General features: G+C 35.6%; 3 protein-coding genes across 5 annotated transcripts in view; 1 reads left to right on the top strand and 2 right to left on the bottom strand.

The window, feature by feature from the left end:
- LOC112053771 (uncharacterized) overlaps window positions 1-22021 on the top strand; it is a 221968-nt gene that overhangs the window by 151445 nt on the left and 48502 nt on the right. The gene's annotated exons all lie outside the window — the stretch shown is intronic.
- The window catches only part of LOC112047294 (CD82 antigen-like), a 135287-nt gene that overhangs the window by 107764 nt on the left and 5502 nt on the right, over window positions 1-22021 (bottom strand). The gene's annotated exons all lie outside the window — the stretch shown is intronic.
- On the bottom strand, window positions 14955-16317 carry LOC112047289 (ommochrome-binding protein). The gene is made up of 2 exons (XM_024084361.2): window positions 16275-16317; window positions 14955-16195 (listed from the first exon to the last, which is right to left on the bottom strand). The coding sequence occupies exon 2, from the start codon at window positions 16182-16184 to the stop codon at window positions 15330-15332; it is 855 nt and encodes a 284-aa protein (XP_023940129.2). The 5' UTR covers window positions 16185-16195; window positions 16275-16317; the 3' UTR covers window positions 14955-15329.

Here is a 22021-nt window from a genome sequence, read left to right as displayed (position 1 = left end):
ATTCAGTGAGATTGTGGATTCTCTGTAGTCTGTAGTCTGAGGGCTTCTTAACATTGATACGACTGATACTGCGGCAACTACATTCCCGATATTAGTAGTAGGTAGTGGTATTAGGAGCCGTGATAACCCAGTGGATATGACCTCTGCGTCCAATTATATAAAAACTATTTAAGCAAAGACGACGCTTGTTTTTTGTGGACGTAAGGATATCGTAATGCTCACCGACGTTACCGACGCGCCCCTAACCCACTTCTATCGTTGACAGCAGGTCAATGCCGAATTGCCAGACCTATTTATATACAAAACCGCTAGTAGACGTTGTCCGAACGAATTCTGATAATGAGATATCGATGTTACATTATTTTGTTAGGATGTAGGGCACAAACTTTTACTACTTATTAGGTGTTATGCTTTATTTTCATGTTTGTCTGTTTATCTGTTAGAGCTTATTTCTGGAACGTTAAAACCAATTTTGGTGGGACTTTCACTGGAAGATACTTCACAAGTTCCCGCGGGATTTGTGAAAAAATGAATTTTACAGACCTACTAAACCCACTTAAGTAAAAAATAAAGAACCTCGCCATGTTGCATTAAAAAAGGAAATATTTTTTTCCATTCGTACTAATCATAAGTGTGGTAAGATTATTAAAAAATACTTGTAGCGCTTAACTAAAATTATAAGTATAGATTAAGTATAAGTAATATTATCTATACTAATATTACAAAGCTCAAGAATTTGTTTGTTTGCTTGATTGATTGAATGCTCTAATCTCAGGAACTACTGGTCCGATTTGAAAAATTCTTTCAGTGTTAGATAGCCCATTTATTGAGGAAGACTATAGGCTATATATTATATTTCCGTCCCTGTATTCCTACGGGAACGGAAACCACGCGGGTAAAACCACGCAGCGTCAGCTACTATATAATATATAAGATATAAGGTTGTGCGTTGTAGGAGGTTGTTGCCTACTGTAAATTAGTCCTTTGTCAATAATAATTATGTCCTGAATAAACATGTTACAACTTATGGGTATACGAACACTTCGTTTTTAAATAATTCACCATAATAAAATTAAGCTCAGTTAATAATTGGATAAACTAAAAAGCTCAAGATAATATAAATGGAAAACAACCATTTAATTATATCATTTAAATGTAGAATCTTAGACTAAAATTACGTTACCTTAAATTAATGTTTCCATTAATCGCAAAACTAATTGAATACAAGCCAGAAGAGTGAAGAGCAATTCAAACTAATGGACAGTTTGATTTGCTCTATATTCGTTCCCTGAGGACTTTAATTTCACAAAATCTCTTCGCTGTTTATTTACTTTACATACGTAACATACTTGCATATTTTAACTCCAACTTATAGAGCGAGAATAGTCAGTACTTACACAATAGAGTATATAATCTTACAAGTACTTGTACCAGACTAGTGAACGACTTCGTCCACCTGAAATTCAGTATTTCATAAATACACACATAAACCTGCGGAAAATTCATGGATTTTCTCGGGATTATTTTGCCGCAATCAAAGATTGCGCAATTAGCTGTTCTATCTTCCATTGAAAGCCCTATTAAAATCGTTCCAGCCGTTCCTAAGATTAGCTCGGACAAACAGAAAGACAAACAGACAAAAATGGTAAAAAATGTTTGTATTTTGGTATCTAGTAAATTAGTATAAGCACTTGTGTTGTTTATAGAATAAAATACAGTTATCTTGAAATCACAAACTAACATTTCAATTTTATTTAAGTGTATAGATAATAATAGGTATGTTTATATAATATAATCTTCTCGGGCCAAGGCGCGTTTGGAACCCTCGTAACTTTAGTTTTAAGTTTTCGACTATTATTACCACCATTAGATTAAAGTAAATTATGACATAATCTTGACCTTTCAAAAGTGCTTGTAAACTAAGCCTAACTAAGACTTTAATAATGATTTTTCGATTACTGGAAGACGGTCTCTTCTTAGATGTTGTAGTAAGGTGAATCCACAAACATTTTTAAGTGTACCTACTACCTACTAGCGGGCGCCCGTGACTTTATCCGCCCGTAGACCTCCTTAATCCAGCTCTATAGCAAAATCCGTTCTTAGTGGTGTTACTAACTCTAAACTACCTCCCTGCCAAATTTCATCCTTGTACGACAAGAGGTGTTTGAGATTTCGTGACGAGTGACCTTTCGCATGTATATATTAATAAGATAATACTACAAACTTGCTCTACTAATACCATACTTTTAATAAAATATGTACAATAAAATAAAAAATTTGTTTAATACCCAATTTTCACGTTTAATAATCTATTTCTTTATTGACATGACTAGCTGACACCGCGCGGTTTTACCCGCGTGGTTCCCGTTCCCGTAGGAATACGGGGATAAAAAATAGCCTATAGCCTTCCTCGATAAATGGGCTATTTAACGCTGAAAAAAGTTTTCAAATCGAACCAGTAATTCCTGAGATTAGCACGTTCAATCAAACAAACTCTTTAGCTTTATAATATTAGTATAGATAATGCTTTCACGTTCATAGAAAGCTACATTATGTAGTTTTCTATGAACAAGACATAGTAATACTATATCAATAAGTCGTAAAAGACGATCCAATTTCCTTATAAAATTATCAACTTGATCTAAGAGTAAGTCTTCATGCGAAGACGTAATAATTTTGATTTATGAGATAGTGAGGGCAGGGTAGTAGATTTCAGCTCTATATAGCTCTTCTTTGCCTGATAATAACTATCTGCGCTTCGTGAGTATAAGGCAGTATTGGAAAGTTTTATAGACTCAGAATCGAATCCGATAAAAACATTTGAAGTTTCAAAGTTTTTGCATTATTCTTCGGTATGTATAACTTTACTGGACATCAGCACTTGCGGTTTTTAAAATTTTATTTTGATCCTCAACATAGATTCCCCCTCATAGTATTAAAGATAAAAGTATTTAGATGCTAATCTGTACTACTATTATAAAGCTGAAGAGTTTGTTTGTTGGTTTGCTTGAACGCGCTAATCTCAGAAACTACTGATCCGATTAGAAAAATTCTTTCAGTGTTAGATAGCCCATTTAGTGAGATATATTATCCCCGTATTCCTACGGGAACGGGAACCACGCGGGTGAAACCGCGCGGCGTCAGCTAGTAATTCATATTTAGGTAGGTACTATTGAACTTCCGATGGAATCGAGAGCAGTGATAGCCCAGTGGATTTGACCTCTGCTTTCGATTCGGAGGACGTGGGTTCGAATCCTGTCCGCGGCATGCACCTCCAACTTTTCAGTTATGTGCATTTTAAGTAATTAAATATCACGTGTCTTAAATGGTGAAGGAAAAACATGCATATCTAAGAGTCTTTTTAATTCTGACCGTGTGTGAAGTCTGCCAATCCGCCAGCGTGGTGGAATATTGACCTAACCATGCAATTTTCGAGTTCCAATTACGTTTTATAAGTTAGTCGACTATAAATCTTTAAAAAGCAGTTGCTTCTTAACCATTTTAGTTTTCCTTGTAATTACATTATATGTATATCCTGCTTTTGTGATTTTTTTCACGTATCCATAACCAACCGTTAAGCTGGTAGAGGGGGGACACTAATTAACTCTTACAAAAAATTAGCACTTAAAATGTTAATATTTTACAAACGGATCTCTAAATCCAAAAATATTGTTAAAAAAGACCCCTCATATCTTTTAAAAACCTATCGATACCAACACTATTAGATAAACGAGTAAATAAATTCATCTTTACTTTACATGTAGGGGCTGTAACCTAAAAAAAAGTATCACATGACGTTCATAGTCAAGCAAAATTAAACCTTTTAGTAGTAATAGTCTGCGCTAAGCCGCGGACGGACGGACGGACGGAAGGGCAGACAGACGGACATGGCGAAACTATAAGGGTTTCTTGTGGACTACGGAATCGTAATAATAATTATAAATCACCAAAGGGAATATCCGTAGTTTAACGTGAACAGTAAGTATACATATTGTATTTATGTCGACATGAAACTTGAACAAATAAAAAACCCAAGAAACCTTAATAACTCGTGGCAAAACACACGTCAGTTGTAGCTACCTTTTTGCGAAGAGTTATTGATGTTTGTTTCTTTGTAGAAACTACGAATATTTATGCGACGTGGCGTGAAAATTCTTTTTGTTTCCGTGCGAGTAATTTTATTTCCAGTTCTTCCAGTGTAAATAAGTAACGCAATTACCTGTGTTTTTACCTGTAGTTTAGTTAAATGAATTATTTTCAAAGATCATAACACATCAGACATAAAAAAATGATGATGGAACAATGTTTTGTCACTCCATGAAGAAGCTACTTGGGTGGTCTGTTATGTATTAACTAGCGGACCCGGTCAAGCTTATCTTTGACTTATTCAATGACAACTTCAACCCATTGGCTAGCACAGTTACGCAAGCAAACAATAAGCTATCGGCGACAAACAGACACTTTAGCTGCTTATACTATAAAAATTTTGTCGTATGTGAAACACCTGCCTGAATGAAGTTTAACTTTAACTCTGTAAATAAAGGACTTTCCATACAAACTTTCAACCTCTATTTCACCCCTTCTCTTTTTAGTTTAGGGATAAAAAGTAGCCTATGCTCTGCTCCAAGGTTCCATTTAACATAATACCAAAATTCAATGTGATCGGTTTAGCCGTTCAGCCGTGAAAAAATAACAGACAGACGTACTCTCGCATTGATAATATTAGTATATAGATGCCTTACGGCGAAGGTTTCCTCAACCTCTTTCCACTGTTCTTCTTTTTGCCGCTATTCCTATGCAAAGGGATCCTAAAGTCATTTTCAGGTCATCCTCCCATCTTTTCCATCTGCGACCTCTTTTTTTTTTATTTTTTATTCTTTACAAGTTAGCCCTTGACTACAATCTCACCTGATGGTAAGTGATGATGCAGTCTTAGTTGGAAGCGGGCTAACTTGTTAGGAGGAGGATGAAAATCCACACCCCTTTCGGTTTCTACACGGCATCGTACCGGAACGCTAAATCGCTTGGCGGTACGTCTTTGCCGGTAGGGTGGTAACTAGCCACGGCCGAGGCCTCCCACCAGCCAGACCTGGACAAATTAAGAAAATCTCAATCTGCCCAGCCAGGGATCGAACCCAGGACCTCCGTCTTGTAAATCCACCGCGCATACCACTGCGCCACGGAGGCCGTCAAAACCTCACTCCTAATGTCATTCCTTGGATAGCAAACTGTCACCTGTTTGCTCCACTTTACCTTTTTTGCAAATTTGTAGTAGGTATCTTACGTCTTTTTCTTGATCTTCATGACCAGTTCTTTAATTTTAATTATTTTCTGTAGATCCAATATTTTTTTCACCCAGGCGCAATTATTTTGTCTATATACACATATTTCTCTACATATTCAAGTTTTAAACGCAATTACCTAAAATGAAATAGTACTGAGTCCCTGACGCGTACATTTTTTAATTAGTTGTGAACATTTCCTCCACAACGTCATATTATGTTTGCAGTGCATGAAAACGTGATTTCAAAATTTTGTGAATGTAAAATACGAGTATCAAAGAGGAAAATAGAGTAATTATGAAAATGCAAAAGTGCCAGAGTGGAAATTCGGCACTGCGAAGCGACGTAGATAAAGCTTTCCACGGAAAGTTAAACATACACGGTATACTGAGAATGGTTGGATCTAATTCAATATCTACATACATTGTGAAAACTACCCATTTTACGGAAATTTTAATGCATCGTGTGCGAATCGTGTGCTGGGCGTGCCATAAAGATATCATGTACTATAAAGTAAATCATAATAATTATTCACTTCACACTGCCTTTTATTGGTATCTTCATAGCACCCTTGTGAACCTAAGGCAGGTCGCTAGTTTAAGATAAAATGGTGACACAGAAAAAGACCTCAATTTCTGTTTAGTTTGAACTGCCAAATCTAAAATTACACATGTAATTCGTACATGTGTAACTTTAGATATGGCATGAAAGTTACACATCGTTTTAAGAGAGTATAGATAGATAGATAGATATACTTTATTTGCACACCACAAAGACAAATAATAGTGAAATAAAAACATATTAAGAAAAGATCAGCAAACAAAAGGCGGCCTTATCACTAAGTAGCGATTTCTTCCTTCGGTTTAGGAAAACTCAGAGAAGACAAGTGTAAAGCTTAAGATAGTAAACAACTGCACATATCCTATTTGTAGTCGGCAAGTTTAGTTCACATGCTTAGATGCAAACGCGTCACTTCTAGTGTACTTCGACTTCTATATACACATACTTAGGGATAGGCAATTTCCTTTCTCTTGGAATAGTAAAGCGAATTCTCTCAAATACTTCGTTCAGAAAGGATAAAACGCCGCAATTCCTTAGTAGTGGCTTTATTATATTAGTCGGTTTGTGATTTGTTTAAAGGTACTTGATCATTGGTGCTATGCGACGTCCGATTAGCGCCGCCTTGTAATAGCATTAGCAACCCAATTTCGGCTCACTGTTATACACGTCTCTCGTCTCAGAATGAGTGAGTTAAAAGGCCAATAGTCTGCCACGCTGACCTAACGCGGATTGGCAGACTATACACACACAGGGAATTAAGACAATTCTAATGTATGCAGGTTTTCTCACGATGTTTTTCCTTCACCGTTACTACTACCTACACCGTTAATACTTCGTTTAGAAAGGAGAAAACGCCGCAATACCCTTAAAGTGGTCTTATTAAATCAATCGGTTTGCGATTTGTTTTGAAAAAAAGCTACTTACAATGCCAGCAATATTGTCATGGCTCATTGGAGCTACGCGGCGCCCAATTAGCACCACCTCGTATCAAAGTGTTAGGTCACTCAACTCTAGTCTGAATTTTTACTGAAATTATATTAGAAGAAATAAAAACTTAGTATCTCATTTATAGCCCCGGGATTCGAAACCAAACAGGCTAACCACTGAACCAACGACACGAAAAAAGAACGTAATGCTATATACTCACCATCCGATAAGCTCATATGCCTGACGTCTGATAAAAATGATCGTGTATTGTTCGCGATCGGCATGTGCACCGCGACCAACGATCAGTTTTATCAGTTGTCAAGCCGTTAGCGCTGCAGGCATGTGAGCTGAATTTAAACACGTTATTTAAATTTTATTTTCACTAGTCTTGCTCAAAAACACTGTCATATAACCACTCCACAGCGGGACTAAACAAGCATTTCAGCCTCTAGGGGCTAAAGTAATTTTGTTTTTTTAATTCTTGTCTGTTACGAGTACTAGCCAAGTACTAGCCTACTATAAAACGGAGGAGGGTTTTTTCGAAAATAGAATCATTATAGGTAAGGCCCTGATTGTTTTGAAAATTAAATAAAAAACTTTAAATTGGAATGAAATGCAGCGTTCTTGTCTGTGGAATGCGTTTATTTTTTTATTGATTTTTTATTGAGTTGCGAATAGAGCGAGATTTGAAGTCATGGGACATCCTTTACGGTGTAATACCTTTGCCTTTTTCTCATTTGAAAAAAATAAAATTAAAAAGCGAGAATTTAAAAAAACAATTGGCGTGAATAATTGATTTTTTTCAGAAATTCATTGTAAATTTGTGACCGTAACTTACATATTTTTCAACAATAATTGATATTGTTGTCTTCATCTAGTGAGAATGGTGATCCTAATTTGGAGATGGATGAAATTTTCAATCTGTTACCACGAAAGGAGTTTTTTAAACAATTATCTCCCACGTTTACCTCACATACTCTTTATTCATCTTCACAGTAGTCGGAAATTATTTTACCGGGTAAAAACATCTCCCTTAATATCCAAAATTGTAGACTTTGTACATTTAATTTTCAATTAAAATAAATCATTGAATATTGTACTAAACTATTTTATTTTCTCGCAATCGTAGTGAAAAGCAGAGTGTAACACGTGGGGCTAAACCCATTATAAACTCGGTTTCTATTTAGACGGCCCTCGCCTTACGTCTCGGGCCCTTAAAATACCTCGTATATAATGGGTCTTTTTAGCCCCTTGTATAACAATCTACTATTGTGAGTTTATTTCAAATCAATAAAAACAATCTCTTCAAAATGACTTTATTATTGCAAATTATCCAGTATTGTGTACAGAATAAGCTCGCTCAATTCTCGGTGCAATTTACCGTCTACATAATTGGGGGCAAAATTGCTCAATTTTGTCGTAATCAAAATATTCACAAACGTTAATATAACTTTCGTCGTTTTCATAAATTAATTTACAGACATTTGTTGTTCTCATGCATACATATTTGCTAGAGTTTGGCTCATGAAAGTAGAGACTGAAATCTCCCGCCAAATTAAAAAAAAAACAAAAACATATAAACAAAAAGCATGCTTTTTTAAAATTTGTTTAAATATTTTTATTGTTTGTGAATACATGCCTAAGTATACTATAAGTATTAAACTCAGTTATTCCAATATTTGCACTGTAATTTTGTGAATTTAATCCGATTTTTTTTTATTTGGCGGGCGATTTCAGTCTCTACTTTAATTAGCCAAACACTAGTAATTTTTTTTAACGTAGCGTAATTTAATTAGCGTAGTCCTAAGAGACTACGCTAATAACTATGTTTTAGCTAACTAAGGTCAGTCTTTGCAACTGACGGTCGTTCATTGCTGGGTAGGTGTCCTTATGTCTTTATGAAGGTCTTCAAATTGCATTTAAAGTTTCAACCAAGCTAAATATAGCTCAAGTCCCAGCCAAGAATTCGAACCGAGGACCACGTGATTTGAAACCATATAGGTTGACTGGACTAACGAGGTAAGCAAGGCCACATAGTCATCATCATTATCAACCCATATTGGGCTCACTGCTGAGCTTGAGTCTCCTCTCAGAATGAGAGGGGTTAGTCAAATAGTCCACCACGCTGGCCCAATGCGGATCGGTAGACTTCACACACGCAGATAATTAAGAAAGAGAGAATTAAGAAATTCTCTGGTATACAGGTTTCCTCACGATGTTTTTTCGTCACCTTTTTAGACACGTGATATTTAATTTCTTAAAATGCACACAACTGACAAGTTGGAGGTGCATGCCCCGGGCCAGATTCGAATCCACACCCTCCGGATCGGAGACAGAGGTCATATCCACTTGGCTATCACGGCTGGGCCACATAGTACTTAACTTTGTATAAGTTACTTTATACGAATTTTCTCATGCGTAACAGAATTACGTAGAGACACTCTCAGCATCTCTTTTTGAGCGTGCTATCCACCACGTTTAATATATCTAATACGCTATAGAATGTAAATTAATTTAGCAAAACCGCCGTAAACTGATTTTGTATGTTGTATGAAACGCAATTTAATTGTTTTTTCCGACAATTACACCGGATAATCCGTAAGCCCGCAAATTGTTTCGTTGTGTTTTACATGATAATTGCTGTTAAACAAAGTTGTAGGAAGGGGCAACGAGTTGGTTTGGCTCACTGCCAGTCGACAGTTCCATCGAGCAGTGACGTAGCGTATACTTGTACTTAATGACGGATACACAAACGCTAGTACACCCACACGTAGAGCATTTAAATAAGAATAGATTGATTAATTTCCTTGTGTACTTATTGTGTACTTACTGTTAAACATAAATAAATTATTATTTATATCGAAAGCGGCACTACTATTAAGAGCTCCAGTGTTATAGTTTATACTAATATTGTAAAGAGGTAAAGTTTGTGGCAATGGGCTGGGCACATACTTAGAAGAACCGATAGGCGTTGAGGTTCCAAGGTGCTGGAATGGCGAACCTGCACTAGAAAGCACAGTGTCGGTCGACCCTTTACCAGGTGGACTGACGATATCCAGCAAGTCGCAGAGATTCGCTGGATGCAGGCGGCTTAGGATCGCGATGTTTGAAAGTCCCTACAAAAGGCCTATGTCCTGGAGTGGACGTTCATCGGCTGATATGATGATAATGACGAAAGTTTGTGAGGTGTTAGGGGTAATCTCTGGATCTACTGAAACGATTCTGAAAATTCTTTTACCAATAGAAAGCCACGTTATTTATGAATGCCTTAGGCTATTATCCCCATATTCCTACAGGAACGGGAACTGCAAAAGCGAGGGGCATATACTAGTTTGAAATATGTTTCGTTTATACAAACTAAGCCGATCTTAAAGAGACATAATTTAAGCGCTGAACAATAGATATGAACAATTTCTACGGCATCAAAGCATGAGATAACCTTTGACTCATGCGATTTTGCGTTAGCGTTGTGTTAGTATTCAAGAAATAACGCACTTTTCTTGTGACTGTGTAAGTGTTGTAGGACCTCAGCGGCGCCATCGTACCTTTATAACGCATTTAATTAACAAAAGAGCCAAATACTTACACATTAACGCTACAGATTAACGCTTTCAAATAATAATAGTTCAATATTAATGATGCCGCTTTTTGGGGCATCGTCAGTTGGTGGTCGGTCCTAGAAGCTCACAGAAATAGTTTCTGTCGAGCCAACTACTAAAGTGGGAAACGTTCATCGCGGTATTGCAAACAACTACTTAGCGGGTAACTATTTGCATCCGATCGATTGATGGCAATTTGAATGTTTGTGAGAAATTACGTAGATTCTGCTGTTTTTTCAGTATGACCAATATTCCCTTCCAATGTAAATACTGTATTATCATCATCATTAACAACCCATGCATGGCTCACTGTTGAGCACGATCCCCTTGTAATGAGAGGGCGTAGTCCACCACGCTAGCTTAATACGGATTGGCAGACTTCACACACCTAGAGAATTGAGAAAATTCTCAGGTATGCAGGTTTTTCTGACGATGTTTTTCTTTTGAGACACGTGATATTTAATTTCTTAAAATGCACGTAACTGAAAAGTTGCGTGCATTTTAAAAAAGGAGGTGTATGCCCCGGAACGAACGAAACCTACGAACCTACGCCCTCTGATTCGAAAGCAGAGGTCTTATCCACTGGGCTATCGCGTCTCTCTGATTATGAAATACTGTATAGTGATACTGACTGGAACACTGTATAGGAGTGAATAAATATACGATAATAATCCATGGGAATCGAACCCATCACGTTTCGGTGTTTTATTCAGGCCCGAGTAGCTATGTGGAATTGGCAACACTGCGTGCTTATACCACACGCCCGCGAGTTATCGACTCTAGAAACACTGCCAAGCGCGCGGCTACAACTTACCAAATTTTTTTTTTTACTTATTTATTTACACATATTTATTATCATTTTTAACAATGTTTATGGAATCTACCTCTTTTTTCTTCTAACATCATTGTACAAGACCAATGATTCGACTATCGGAACAATAACAGCTGACGCAACATTCCACGCGGTGGTATTTTTTTTTTATTTTCACATAACACACTATTATGGAATTTTACACGACAAATAGTTGTAGACACGAGCCGGCGGTAAGACGCAGATTGCGCGATCAACGTTTCGGTTTGGCTCAGTGCCAGGCCGTATAGATTATAGAGCGCGTCTCAGTTAGCTCCTTGCTCTCAACTCCCGAGACCTAGCGATCCAACTTGAGCTTACGGCTTAGATTTTTCATCTACGTTTATCACGTCGTAGTTAAGTAATACTTTGATATCCTTAAAGGAGATTTATCTAAGTACATTTATCATATGTAGATTTTTTTTTCTTCTACGTTATAACTTTCAGTTTTAGAATCCGGATAAACAAATTTGTTCTCAGTAGTGTTTGGAAAGTAAAATGAGTTTTCTTTATATTTTCCCTGTAATTAAGTATCTACTAACCTGACGCAGAGAATGTGGGTAGAAAAAATATTTAAAATGTAAAAAAATCATTATTTTATAAGCCCAGTTACAATTATACAAAAAACACGGCTCTGAATTTGTTGTAAAGAAATACTTTCTCTAATGAAACAGACAAGACAAATGAAGAAGAGCGTTCCACCTTGAAAGCACCTTTTTCCCTAATTGAAAGATTTTTTTACTTGGATCGTTAATTATTACGAAGGAAACAATTTGAATTAAGAATTTCTCTACATTTGAACTTAACATTTTTACATTAGATCTTTTGTGATACGTCATTCATTTAAGCAACGATAATATACGTTTTTTTTTATTCTTTACAAGTTAGCCCTTGACTACAATCTCACATGATGGTAAGTTATGAAGCAATCTAAGGTAGAATCGGGCTAACTTGTTAGGAGGAGGATGAAATCCACAGCCCTTTCGGTTTCTACACGACGTCGTTCCGTCTTTGTCGGTAGGGTGGTAACTAGCTACGGCCAAAGCCTCCCACCAGCCAGACCTGGACTAATTAAGAAAATCTCAATCCGTCCAGCCGGGGATCGAACCCAGGACCTCCGTCTTGTAAGTCCACTGCGCATACCACTACGCCACGTATTATTATTTAATACGTGGACATACAACATATATTTGGTACGCGTGAAATTCAGTTTTTAACAAATCCCGCGGGAACCATTGATAATTAATTTCCGGGATAAAAGTAGCCTATAAGTTGCTCTTTAATCTTCTCTATCTTCCACTGAAAGTCCCATTAAACTCCATTTACCCGTTGCAAATGTTATGAGCACTTGAAAAAACACTCTTATTTAGAAATCACAAATAGACACTTCAATTTTGTTTATATGTATTTTACAAAATGAAAAATTTGTATTATACTACCTCATTGATTCTCTGGAGCCGTGATAGCCCAGTGGATATGACCTCTGCCTCCGATTCCGGAGGGTGTGGGTTCGAATCCGGTCCGGGGCATGCACCTCCAACTCTTCAGTTGTGTGCATTTTAAGAAATTAAATATCATGTGTCTCAATCGGTGAAGGAAACATCGTGAGGAAACCTGCACACCAGAGAATTATCTTAATTCTCTGCGTTTGTGAAGTCTGCCAATCCGCATTGGGCCAGCGTGGTGGACTATTGGCCTTACCCCTCTCATTCTGAGAGGAGACTCGAGCTCAGCAGTGAGCCGAATATGGGTTGATGACGACGATTGATTCTGTGGTTAGTCTATGTGGCTTCGAATCACAAGTTCTTGGGTTCAATGCCTGAATCAGGCTGTATATTTAGCTTTTCTTACTTCTATGAAATTTTCAGTAATAATTCTCAGCCCTTAGTTGAAAAGTTGTTGGTTACTCCCCCGTGCCTCGGAAAGCACCTGTAGCTCATCGGAATCATTAACAGTAATATCTGATAGTGTTATAAGTATTTAAAATAGGGATGATGACTAGGTTTGAATATATTGATTTTTATGATACATTCGGGTAAATAGGGTCAATGTTAACTAATTTATACATAAAAAGCAAAAATTGTCTGGATATTTGCAAAATATCCAGATAATTTTTGTCTGGATATTTTTTTGTTTTTTGTTTATATTTTATAATAACATTATAAAATTTCAAAATCTATTAAATTTTTTTTATCGTAATTAGATGAAAATTCATACAGTTTTAGCTTCCTTACATTAAATATGTCATTTTTCAGTAAATTAACTATAAACATAAACGCACAAATAACAAAGATATTAGTAATTTTGTTTGATCGCCCATACAAACCTAACGATCAGCGAGCCAACGACGTCACTAATTCGTGCCATTTTGTATGGAGCGTTTTTCAGGGATCCGCGGCAGCGCCGCAAATCTGACCCTTTAAATCCCTGTAGCTCCGAAAGTAATGATCGCAGATACACTGTTACTTTTACAAAATTGCTTTGCTATTAGTATACTCTTAATTTATATACAATTTAAAAAACTGTCATCATCCCTATTATCGTGGCAATGTACCCAAAATAATAGCAAAAGCCCGTAATAAAAAAACAGTCACGGTTCAATACGCTGCTAAAAATGGCGCCTTTGTTAACCAAAATCAATTTTGACGTTACACGCGTACTTTATTTCTAGAAAAGGGGAAAAATATTTCTTTTGTAGCAACTGCTGTGTGAGGCGTAAACAATGAGACCCGCCTTATCAACTCGAAACAATGGAACAGGTTCCTAGTTGCCGCTGAAATTATAAAACTTTACAATATGAGATGACATTTTAACGTCGTGCTTTTATTTATAAGAAGCTGTTGTATCTCAGCCTAAATAGAACGACTACGAGTCAGTGTCCAGGTGTTAATGAATTTAGATAAAAAAAGAACGCAGAAAATCAATTTAGGTACAACAATTATATAAGCAAAGCTGATGATTTTATTAATTTTTGTGATGAACATGTGAAATTAATTTTGATGGACCTGCCAATGCTTTAAGTAAATTGTTAAAAAACATTCACTTAGTCGAGGTTACTACACCATGAGTTTTTAAAAAATACAGGCTCTTGGAGGCCATTGGATCAGCTTCCACCTTTACACAGGAAGTAAAAGTATAAGAAATTGTAATGTTGTCATCAATTGTAAATTATAATACTGTATGATTTTTTTAAGAAGAGCAACTGTTGAGTTTCTTGCCGGTTTCTTTTTAGCAGAACCTGCTTTCCGAACCGGTGTTAGAATCTTTACAACTGACGTGTCAAAAGTGCTTGTAAAACTTGAAATAAATGATTTTGATTTGATTTCAAAAAAATATGCGGCTGAATTCTGAAATCTCCCCGTCCTGACCGAAATGGGTGTGGATTTTCATCTTACGCCTAACAAGTTAGTCAATAGATGATAATTGATGAACAATTGCATCTTCGCTTACCATAATGTGCGATTGCAGTCAAGGGATAACGTGTAAAGAATAAAAAAAAAAATCTAATTCCTTATTCAATCCATAACTTCTTGTGCTACCTACCCTAAAAATCTTGTTAAAATATTGCCTAAAAATCTTTTTGGAAGCTAAAACACTTACATTCGATTTTGAATAGTGGATACTAGATAGATTACTTCAAAGTAGCTGTTACATAATTTAATCAAATGAAACGAGTAATTTACTTCCATATCTTCTCCAGACTGTCTTTCTTCAGCCTCCAGTTGCATATTAGATGAGATTGTTTTGGTATTCGGGCTACGTAATTTTATTTACAATTAGGATGCCATAAATGAAACATCATACCGTACTTCACATATATTACACTGGGGAACGCAGTACATAAAACTACTATGCAGAATTAACTACTAAACTAGATCCTATTTAACTTCACTTTTCTGTGTCACTAAATCGTGCTGCACAGATTCGCACTTTTATGACGTCTTCTATTCTAATTATTTATCTAATAATATCCGCGAAGACGTTGACAACACAATTGTCCATTCAATTAGTCCCAATTACGAAATGACCTTGGTGTTTTTCAAATTAAATAAAACGCGTTTATTTCGTCCTTAGTTAATTAATACAAAGAATTAAAATTTTGTTTTAAGTTTAGTTCTTAAGGTCACATGACTTATACTTATTCGGCTTAAGCCTTACCAGCTTGGTGGCATCCGAGTAAACAATGTTGTTTTCGTTATCGAAAGCCAAGCCAAATGCATCATCAATGTCAACAACTTTTTCTAATGTTAAACTTGATTTATCCACCTTGAAAATTCCATCAGCTGTACAGGTATATACATTTCCATTGATATCAGTTGTCAGTCCTCTAATGCCTTCAGATGATTCTTTGTACAAAGTGGCGTTTTGTGAACCCTTTTGCAGGCCAAACAAACCGGTTGCATTTGTAAAAAACATTGTGTCTTCGTTATCAATCACAAAAAGATCCACTTTTGTATCTTCCAGGTCTTTAAAACGGTTTGATTCTCCATTAACGAATGTATAAAGAAATTGATTGGGAAAAGTTGAATAGTAAAGAATATCTTTGAAATAAATATTCCAAATGTCACTACCTTTTGCGCCAATATGTTCCCCTGTCTTAGTTTTGTGGTTATATTTATATAATCCACTGCTTCCGCCAATGTATATTTCATGATTCTTTTGATCAACTGTCTGTGCGAAGCCATTATTGATGCCTTTTAACTCTGCATATTCCTTTGTGTTCATATTCACATAGGCAGTTTTGAATATATCGTCATCTTTATTAACGCTGTAGCTAAAATAAACTGTATTTGTACTATAGTCTACAGTTAACAAATACGGTCTATCAATGTCAGTCTTAAGTATTTCAACTTCATGATAGATCTCGTCAATTACAATTCCTTCACATTTTTTGCCTTTCTCATTATTTTCAATAACAGCAGCTCTTATGATAAGTGCATTTGCTAGCAATAATAAAATTCTCATTTTCTCTGAAACTGAGCACGAATTGTATTAATAAGCGCCTTGAAAATTTTTACTAAATGGTTTTTATATACAACTAATTATAAAACTTACCCGACTGCTTGTTGATTAGCAATAGCTGAATGCTGTTTATTAAACAAAGATATAATAATATTTAATACATCTAAAAGAATAATGAAATCTGAAGAGTAGTTGATTCTGAGTTTCATATATAGATTTTTGTGTTTCATATTCATTGATTTCTATTTTTTAACTTTGGTTTTAAATTAGCACATTATTTGTCGAAATGATGAAAAACTGAGGAAAAGTAACATAAATGTTAATAACATTAAAAGCTCGCAAAAAAATCGAGCTTAAACGTCTAGTTTTTCTTCATTAATAGTTTTTTTTTACAAATTAATATGAATTAACTATTCTTTAATGCATATAAATAAAATGCAGGGCGCATGATTTCACGGCAATTAAAAAGATTTGGTTCAATAGGGTTTAAGAACCTCCCTTCATTGAACAGTTAAGAACTGAATCTACGATTATTATTTAAACGATTGTAGTTGCATGGATCGTTATGACGGGACTGAAGTTGCGAAATGCGAAATTGACAGCAGCTTTTAGGGGCAGAACTGATCTACCCTCTTTCTTGTTCATTTTTCTCGTTTTTCAACACGTTTTTGGCTGTTTCGGCAAGCCACACTCACGACATCGCTTTTGTTATTCAGTTTTTTGCAACTGGGTTGAAATATCAACATTAATAATCTCGTTTTGTCGTAGTATGTACCCGTTTAAATAATATTCATAATGAACGAAATAAGTTTAAAATCATTAAGAACTGAATCTGTTAGATATAATTATATGTAATAGGACTAACTTGTTATTGAATGAAATGAAAAATAAAATTGTCTTTTATTCGTAATTTGACGGCGTTATTTTAATGCGCGGTGGATTTACAAGACGTAGCCCGCTACAATCTTAGATTGCATCATCACTTAACATTAGGTGAGATTGTAGTCAAAAACTAACTTGTGAATAACAAAAAAAAATATTTATTTTTCTTAGAACAACAACTACATATTTTTGTTGTAAAAAAAATAAATGAATATGAATGACAGCTCTACGACTTTGTCCATCCGTGACCGCTGCTAAGGTTATCAGCTCAACATTATGATATGTCTACACTACGAGAATTTAATGACATATACGTTTGAAAACGTAACCCTTCTTCAGTCAGGTAATAAATACTTAAAACTTATAAACATACTTTACGAATACCCAAAAAATAAGCTCTCGCCTTTCCCATTTGAAACCAGCCCATCTCAATTGCCGCCTTTACGTGGAATCGGTACGGTTAATTTAGGGGCCTTAAATACTCGTAAATAATATTTCGCAGCAGCGTACTGTTACGTTAAATCACTTGGCAATACATATTTACCAGTACGAAGTTAGCTAAGCCATGGTCGAATCCAAAAACCGATAAACCAAATCACATTACAAAATATAATTTCGTTAATTTCCTCTATTTTTAAGCTTCTTTTAAAAATTTTAACGGCATACATTATGGTAGGTATTTTACATTTTTTATGTTATCTATATAAATAAAAATGGATCTACGAAATGTTTGTACGCCCCTAACTTTTGAACGACTGCACCAAATTGAATGATTCTTGGTTTTATGTATTCGTTATTGTTAGGATAATTGTGTAATTAATATAAAAAAAGAAAGTCTATAAATAAAACAAATTATTATTAATGACACTTAAAAGAGGGGTAGGCTAGGGCTAGGGTAGGGAAGAGGTACGGTAGGGAAGGGTAAGAGTAGGGTATGGGTAAGGTAGTGCTAGGGTGGGAATAGTGTTAGGGTAGGGGTAGGGAAGAAGTGCACATAAATCAAAGCGAAGCTTGACTGGATCCGCTGGTTGTTTATAAAGACTAAGTACCTAAGGGAAGTCACTGGTCCTTAAGACACGGGCTTACCTAGTTTAAGGGTCCGGGTGCTATTGTAAATTCTATACTAAATTATATATTCTTTTTCCATTAATCATAAAGATAAGAAATATTATCTTTTATCCAGTTAGTGTCAAGAGCGATCTTCAGATATCTGTGCTTCCTAATTCTCACAGCTTTGATATACTTAAACATACAACAAACATTTAAGTGTGAATTTTCTATCTAGAATTAGAAGAATCTAAAGACACGTCATCTACTTACGCTTAACATCAAATCAAGTGCGAACTTATGATGTATACTAATATTATAAAACTGAAGAGTTTGTTTGTTTGTTTGGTTGGTTGAACGCGCTGATCTCAGGAAGTAGTTCCTTAAATACTAATTTTTATACCTCACCAGTAGTGGTATGGTATGAACATTTGTATTTTCTATACGGGCCAGCTATTGTAGGACGACATTGTTCGATTGCGAGTTGAGAAGGACGATTTATTAATAGGTAAAGGTCAGTCCAACCGTGCCATTCGCAATTTAGTAGACTGAAATGTCAATTGTTATGCATACTATATTGCATACCTACTTACTGTTATATTCACCACGTTGTTATAAATAAAACCACACAACCATGTAACGGTATTTACCTGTAACTTTAAATACCTTTTTTCTACTTCCATTTCACAGTCAACTCTATGTTAAACCATATCAGAAAGCCATTCATTTCTATAGGTCGTTTGGTAATGTTCATTACCATATGGGCAAACCCTGCTACAATGATTTTTTTTAATTTTTAAATAGTTGCATGACATTGGCTACAAAAAAAATCAGGCTTTCTCATAAGACACAAAATCTAGGAGGCCACGCCGAGACCAAATCTAGGAGGCCAACGCCAAATTTGGAAATTTCCATTTCCAATATTTGGAATGCCAACAGTTTAGGACGAGATAAAGAAGTACAAAATGCAACATCGGGAACGCTTGCAGAAACATCCAAACCCACTGACTACTGACTGCTGATAGAGTCAAAAGGTTGAACGGGCAGATGTGCTCGACTATATGCAGATTTGAGGACAGTGGTCCCCAGGTCTGCCAACGCCACTTTTTGCCTGCCACTAATCTGCTTATAGTCTGTCGACTGATTGCAGATGAAACCAAGAAAAAAACTATATATTACTCATTAAAAAAAACCTCAAACCATTTATCACAAAGTACTACGAGTATTCATTGCTACAGGTCGATTGGTAATATTAATTACTACACGGGTAAAGCTCCGTTTATATCTACAGACATTTAGCGTGCCAGACACGTGGCGTGGCAGACAAAATAATATTCTTCTATACAGTGTTTATTAACGTATTTATATCTATCGTAACTCGGCAGCGCAGACGTTGACAGACACAGGCCGCGCCCGGTCAGTATTCACGGAAAGAATATTTTGTCTTTGGTTCATGTCTGTAGAGTCCTTTTCATGAAACTTGAACTAAAATTGACAGCGCCTTACACATATGACAATAAGACTGAAAAATGATAATGAGTAACATTAGCGCCACGTCTGGGGGACTTCTTCTTCTTCTGCTGGATAGTGTGCAGTATGTGGACAGTGTCTGTGGGTGTCTGTCACGCTACTTGTCTGTGACGCATTGTGTCTGTAGATATAAACGGACCTTAAAACGTGCTACAAAAAATTTTTGGCTATTAAATATAATAATAATAGGCTAGTGAAATATCTTTAGATTAAATTTAAAAAAATACTTGCTCGTAAAACAGTTCCATCGTTTACAATACGATTGCAGTTTGAGTGCACCGCGTTTGCAGCCAATAAAAACTTAAACAGTTTATCATTCTTCAATATCACGCGATTAATGTGTTCAGAAATAGTCCAACGTCAACTAAAGCTGCAATTTAATGATGTGCCACGTTTTATATCAGCCATAATATCATTATTTACCACCACAACATCATCATCATGATTTCATCGAGGTTTTTGAGGATATTTTAGAGACGGTATGCCTTTTCTTACTTTATTTATATTTAAGCTTTAAAGAAACAGCAAGATGGAGTATTTTTTGACAAGTTTATCTACCTACCTATTAAGTAATGTGATTTTTTTTTCGCCTCTAACATTTTTGTTCATTTATTGTATATAAAACTATGGGCGTCGCTGATCGAGTATGCAATATATACTCGATCAGCGACGCCCATAGTTTTATTTGCATCGTGGTTTCATAGACCACACGATTTTTCCAAAAATAGTGTGATTATAAAAAAAAAATAAGAAAATTATTTAAGACGATGTATAATATAACACGAGATTTTACAAAAGATTACAAATGTCTAACAGCATTTGGACTGATTGTCGTTATTTAAAAACCACAATAAAAATATAGTCATATGTCGTTCAGAATAAACAATTAGGTATTTGAAATACAAAAAGTATTGTGAGTACTTATCATAAAACAACTTAGTACTATAATCCCTTTGATCTCCGCTATCAACCAAGTGTAAAAATACAATAAGAAAAAGTATCTCGATCCAATACCGTTGACTGAAATGAAAATCTATAAAACTAAGCAAAGACAAAAGATAATTTCCAATTGAACACAATCGAGTGAGCTCTCAAGCTGTCAGCTGCACGTTATTATTCAATTTAAAATGGATAAGTATAATATTCCAGTTCAACTTGAAGAACGGCAATATCGGTTCACACGTCAAACTAACTAAAGTGACTAGCGAATTGATAATCTGGGTTATTTTATGTCAGACTAGCGGACACCCGCGACTTCGTCCGCGTGGAAATCATTGTAAACTTTCAAGCCCTATATCACCACTTTAGAGTTATAATATTATTTTTTTTTAAATCCCATTATATTTATTATTTCTTTTATGATTTATGAACAAATTTTTAAAACTGTAATTCTAACAATGAAGAACTTTCTATACAAACTTTCAACCCCTATTTCACCCCTTTTTTATTTTGTATTCGCAATAAAAAGTATCCTATAACCTTTTTCGTATTATGGTCTTAAACCTTGCCAAGTTTCATTTGAATTCATTCAGTAGTTTCAGAGTGATGGCCGAATAACAAAAAACACGGACAGACAGACAAAAAAATCGAAAAAAATAAACATATTTTTTTTTTGCTTTACCATCGTATATATAATGCCTCCCAACTAAAATTTTCATAATATCTTCAATGTACAAAATGTACAAAATGTACAGAATTCGTATTATAAGTATAGATTCTACATGGCGCTGTCGTTCGTTATGCCTCGGTAACGTTTGGTGTTACAAATGGTATAAGTAAAATCTCAAATTGCGAATGTATGGAATTCGACCAGTTTATTATAAGTAAAGATATAGATTTCACTAACGTCCGTTAGTGAAATCTAGTCCATTAGGCTGCGACTTTGTCTGCGTGGAACTGGAAATCTTTTTAATAGGGAATAAATTCCGAAAGGTCAAACACGTAGAAAAAGCTTTAAGGCATTATGGTTCGCCTTTGTACCTACCTTATATAAACAAACAATCAAAACTCAGGTGTTTTTCGTAACTTAAACTGTTTACGCAGAACACACACACCATCACTATCAACCCATATTCGGGTCACTGCTGAGCTCGAGTCTCCTCTCAGAATGAGAGGGATTAGGCCAATAATCCACCACGCTAGCATGAGGATTGGCAGACTTCACACACGCAGAGAATTAAGAAAATTCTCTGGCATGCAGGTTTCCTCACGATGTTTTTCTTCGACACGTGATATTTAATTCCTTAAAAATGTACACAACTGAAAAGTTGGAGGTGCATGCCCCGGACCGAATTCGAACCCACACCCTCCGGAATCTGAGGCAGAGGTTATATCCACTGGGCTATCACGGCCCTTAATCCTATCTAGCCATATCCTATACC

This window comes from Bicyclus anynana, chromosome 4, assembly GCF_947172395.1.
Source record: "Bicyclus anynana chromosome 4, ilBicAnyn1.1, whole genome shotgun sequence".
In the NCBI taxonomy this organism is placed as follows: Eukaryota; Metazoa; Arthropoda; class Insecta; order Lepidoptera; family Nymphalidae; genus Bicyclus; species Bicyclus anynana.
This window is presented reverse-complemented; position numbering and strand designations above follow the sequence as displayed.

Excerpts from the sequence above, each read along its gene's own strand:
- LOC112047289 (XM_024084361.2), bottom strand. The coding sequence starts at position 16,184 with ATGAGAATTTTATTATTGCTAGCAAATGCACTTATCATAAGAGCTGCT.